The 3,920-nt window shown below is 54.5% G+C and overlaps 1 protein-coding gene across 1 annotated transcript; it reads left to right on the top strand.

Moving 5' to 3' along the window:
- Positions 1-305: 305 nt before the first annotated feature.
- LOC123188266 (sugar transport protein MST6) lies at positions 306-2,970 on the top strand. The gene is made up of 3 exons (XM_044600318.1): positions 306-649; positions 1,092-1,420; positions 1,592-2,970. The coding sequence occupies exons 1-3, from the start codon at positions 517-519 to the stop codon at positions 2,708-2,710; spliced, it is 1,581 nt and encodes a 526-aa protein (XP_044456253.1). The 5' UTR covers positions 306-516; the 3' UTR covers positions 2,711-2,970.
- The last annotated feature ends 950 nt before the right edge of the window (positions 2,971-3,920 follow it).

Consider the following 3,920-nt stretch of genomic DNA (forward strand, 5'->3'; position numbering starts at 1 on the left):
GCGGACACGCGTCGCGAACGGACGGCGATCCACGAGCGAGCTCACACCGAAACGGAGCGACGTTCACAGCTGCGCATTAATGGCGGCATCGACTCTTTCCAGGAAATCGGGTACTAGCTGGATAGAGGTGCATATCCACAGCCGCAGTTACTCGTGGTATCGCCGAGCGAAATCTAAAAAAAGGGAAAGAAAAGCTAACGCGACGCTGGGCGGAGGTTTTGCAGTCCAACCCTCGGATTCGCCCGCCTCTCCGATGGAGCCCCGCCTTCTCCAGCCTATAAATTGGTGCCCGCTCCGCCTCCATTTCATCCTCTCTCTCTCTCTCTCTCATCGTCCTCCTCCGCGTTCTCTCGTCTCCATCTGCCTCTCTTTCTGCCACCACAGAGAACTCTTCTTGGAGAGCCTGTGAATCTCGAGAGGCATTGAGTCCGTCTTGAGTTGTTGTTAGTGTCGCCTTGGTCTTTCGTTTTTGGCTTTCGTGCCGATCAACTCCGGTGCTGTTCGGCGGCAGTCGCGATGGCCGGCGGCGCGGTTGTGAACACCGGCGGGGGGAAGGACTACCCCGGCAAGCTCACCATGTTCGTGCTCTTCGCCTGCATCGTCGCCGCCACCGGCGGCCTCATCTTCGGATACGACATAGGCATCTCCGGTACGTCCGGCCCCTTTTAATCTACTCCCGTCCATGGCAACCGCTCTATTTTGTAATCTTCATCATGATTACAGAGAAGTGACGCTCGACATGCTCAATTTTGTTCGCACCCATCGTTTCAAACTAGAAAGTTTGTTTGCATCCGGCATGCTGTGTTGTTCCACCGTCCACCTACCCACATGCATAATTTTCGGCCTCGTTTATACACATGGAAACAAATCTCTGATATTCCGTTTCATTTCTTTATCCCACTACTCGCCGGGTTCTTGTGAAGCCGCCATGAATCTTTTCATGTATTTCTCACCTGGCATTCTTTCCAATAAACAAACTCTAATACTCCTAGTATTTCTTTCTCTAGAGAAGATGTGCATGCAGAAACTTTAAAGCGAAATCACCAACAAAGGAAACTAATTAACTCTTTGCAATGGCGTTCGTCCACCAGGTGGCGTGACCTCGATGAACCCCTTCCTGATGAAGTTCTTCCCGGGCGTGTACCACCAGGAGCAGGAGGCGGAGCGGAACCAGAGCAACCAGTACTGCAAGTTCGACAGCCAGCTGCTCACCATGTTCACCTCCTCGCTCTACCTCGCCGCGCTCGTCGCCTCCTTCTTCGCCGCCACCGTCACCCGCGTCGCCGGCCGCAAGTGGTCCATGTTCGCCGGCGGGGTCACCTTCCTCGTCGGCGCCGCGCTCAACGGCGCCGCCAAGAACGTCCTCATGCTCATCCTCGGACGCGTCCTGCTCGGCATCGGGGTCGGCTTCGCCAACCAGGTATACTTCTGTCGCCACTGTTTCTTTGACTTTGTTTGTGACGTTTCTTTGACTCTCCAGTTTTCTTTTGTTATTGACTCTCTTCTGTAGCAAAAAATTCAGACCTTGCTTTGGAGTGACTTCTTTTTTACAGTATGGCTGACGATGTTTTTTACTGCTTGCATTGGACAGTCGGTGCCGGTGTACCTGTCGGAGATGGCGCCGGCGAGGCTGCGGGGGATGCTCAACATCGGGTTCCAGCTGATGGTCACCATCGGCATCCTGTGCGCGAACCTGATCAACTACGGGACGGCCAAGATCAAGGGCGGGTGGGGCTGGCGCGTGAGCCTCGCGCTGGCCGCGGTGCCCGCCGGAATCATCGCCATCGGCGCGCTCTTCCTCCCCGACACCCCCAACTCCCTCATCGACCGCGGCTACACCGAGGACGCCAAGAAGATGCTCCGGCGCGTGCGCGGCACGGACGACGTGGAGGAGGAGTACAGCGACCTGGTGGCCGCTAGCGAGGAGTCCAAGCTGGTGAGCCACCCGTGGCGCAACATCCTCCAGCGCCGCTACCGGCCGCAGCTCACCTTCGCGATCGCCATACCCTTCTTCCAGCAGCTCACGGGCATCAACGTGATCATGTTCTACGCGCCCGTGCTGTTCAAGACGCTGGGGTTCGCGGACGACGCGTCCCTCATGTCCGCCGTCATCACCGGCCTCGTCAACGTCTTCGCCACCTTCGTGTCCATCGTGACCGTGGACCGGCTGGGCCGGCGCAAGCTGTTCCTGCAGGGCGGCACCCAGATGCTGGCCTGCCAGATCGTGGTGGGCAGCCTGATCGGCGCCAAGTTCGGGTTCACCGGCGTGGCCGACATCCCCAAGGGGTACGCGGCGTTCGTGGTGCTCTTCATCTGCGCGTACGTGGCCGGGTTCGCGTGGTCCTGGGGCCCGCTGGGGTGGCTCGTCCCCAGCGAGATCTTCCCGCTGGAGATCAGGTCGGCGGGGCAGAGCATCACGGTGTCGATGAACATGCTGTGCACCTTCATCATCGCGCAGGCGTTCCTCCCCATGCTCTGCCGCTTCAAGTTCATGCTCTTCTTCTTCTTCGGCGCGTGGGTGGTGGTCATGACCCTCTTCGTCGCCTTCTTCCTGCCGGAGACCAAGAACGTGCCCATCGAGGAGATGGTGCTCGTGTGGAAGGCGCACTGGTACTGGGGCCGCTTCATCCGCGACGAGGACGTGCACGTCGGCGGCGCCGACGTCGAGATGCGCTCCAACGGCAAGCTCCAGGCTGCCAAGCTCCCGTGACGTCGTCGCCGGCCGGCCAATAAGCCGTTACCATCCGAGGCCGTTCGAGGACTTTTTGAGTCCTCGTCTGATTTTTCATTTGTCTTCTGTATTATAATCGCCATACTACCTAGGATGATGACGAACAATCGGTGCGTCACTAATCATTCCCAGTTTCCTTTTCTCTTTATTAAGTTTGGGCTCCTTTGTGCCCGGATATATATACTCTTGTGCCGTGGTGGCTTTGGATCAAAGATGAATATAGATGCTGGTTGGATGAACTTGCTGTCTCTGTGCGCTCTGAGTTAACATGATTTGTACGCATCATGAGCAATGTGGCATGCAATTCTTGGTTTGTAGAGAAACTGCAAATTGCAGCATCTCTCATCTAATCTAGGGATGTTTGCCCACTACTAGTACAATGCTGGTTAGAGCATCTACAATGTACAATGCTCACGGAGGCGCTTGAGAAAGAATAAATAAACGATTTTCTACTTAAGGCCCTCTCCCTCAACACTAGTAGCTGCTAATTAAGGCGCTATTAAACTATATGAAAAAAGGCGCTATTAAACTGCAAAATCCGCGCTATTTCTCTTTGGTGTGTTAAGTTGGTACTTCTCTAGTTTCTTAGCCGCTGCAAATCTAGGTCGTTTTGTTAGATGGAGTGAAATGCATAAAATCATCACAGTTGTGTCGTTATTAGCAAAAAAAGGACTACTATGATTTTCAAGCAAAATGCATCAACCGCAACACTAAACATTGACAAAACGCACTGAAAACCGCTTGCCATTGAAATTGACATGGCAAAACGCTAAAGTATAGCATGTCTGTCGTTAACGGCTTGTCACAACTGACCTCTCAACCCTGTAAAAAAGCAACCCACCTCTCGCTGAAGTTGCCCCAAGTAGGCGGCTGCCATGGCCGCGATCTCGCCACGGTGCCGGGATCGAGCGACCCCTCTGCTGCACCCGCGGCTCCTCTGGTCGTGTCCCAGCCGGGTGGGCTCGTGCATGCCCCCACACCGAAGCGCGTGTAGGCCAATGGCAAGGAGCTGCTCAAGGACGCATATTAGGTTCGGTGCATTTTGTTAATTTTTAGCGTTGCCCGTTCGGTGCATTTTGCAACGAGACCCAAGAGTGATGTTTTTTTGCTAATGATGACATAATTATGATGGTTTATGCATTTCATTATGTTAGATGGGTCGTTGGTTGTAGCCTTATCCTGTACTTTG

The sequence above is a fragment of the Triticum aestivum genome, chromosome 2A (genome assembly GCF_018294505.1).
Source record: "Triticum aestivum cultivar Chinese Spring chromosome 2A, IWGSC CS RefSeq v2.1, whole genome shotgun sequence".
Lineage (NCBI taxonomy): Eukaryota > Viridiplantae > Streptophyta > Magnoliopsida > Poales > Poaceae > Triticum > Triticum aestivum.

What these genes read in the sequence shown, in the direction of transcription:
- LOC123188266 (XM_044600318.1), top strand. Translation starts at nt 517, where the DNA reads ATGGCCGGCGGCGCGGTTGTGAACACCGGCGGGGGGAAGGACTACCCC. An exon ending in ATACGACATAGGCATCTCCG is followed by an intron (nt 650 to 1,091) that starts GTACGTCCGGCC and finishes TTCGTCCACCAG; the next exon opens with GTGGCGTGACCTCGATGAAC. An exon ending in GGGTCGGCTTCGCCAACCAG is followed by an intron (nt 1,421 to 1,591) that starts GTATACTTCTGT and finishes TGCATTGGACAG; the next exon opens with TCGGTGCCGGTGTACCTGTC.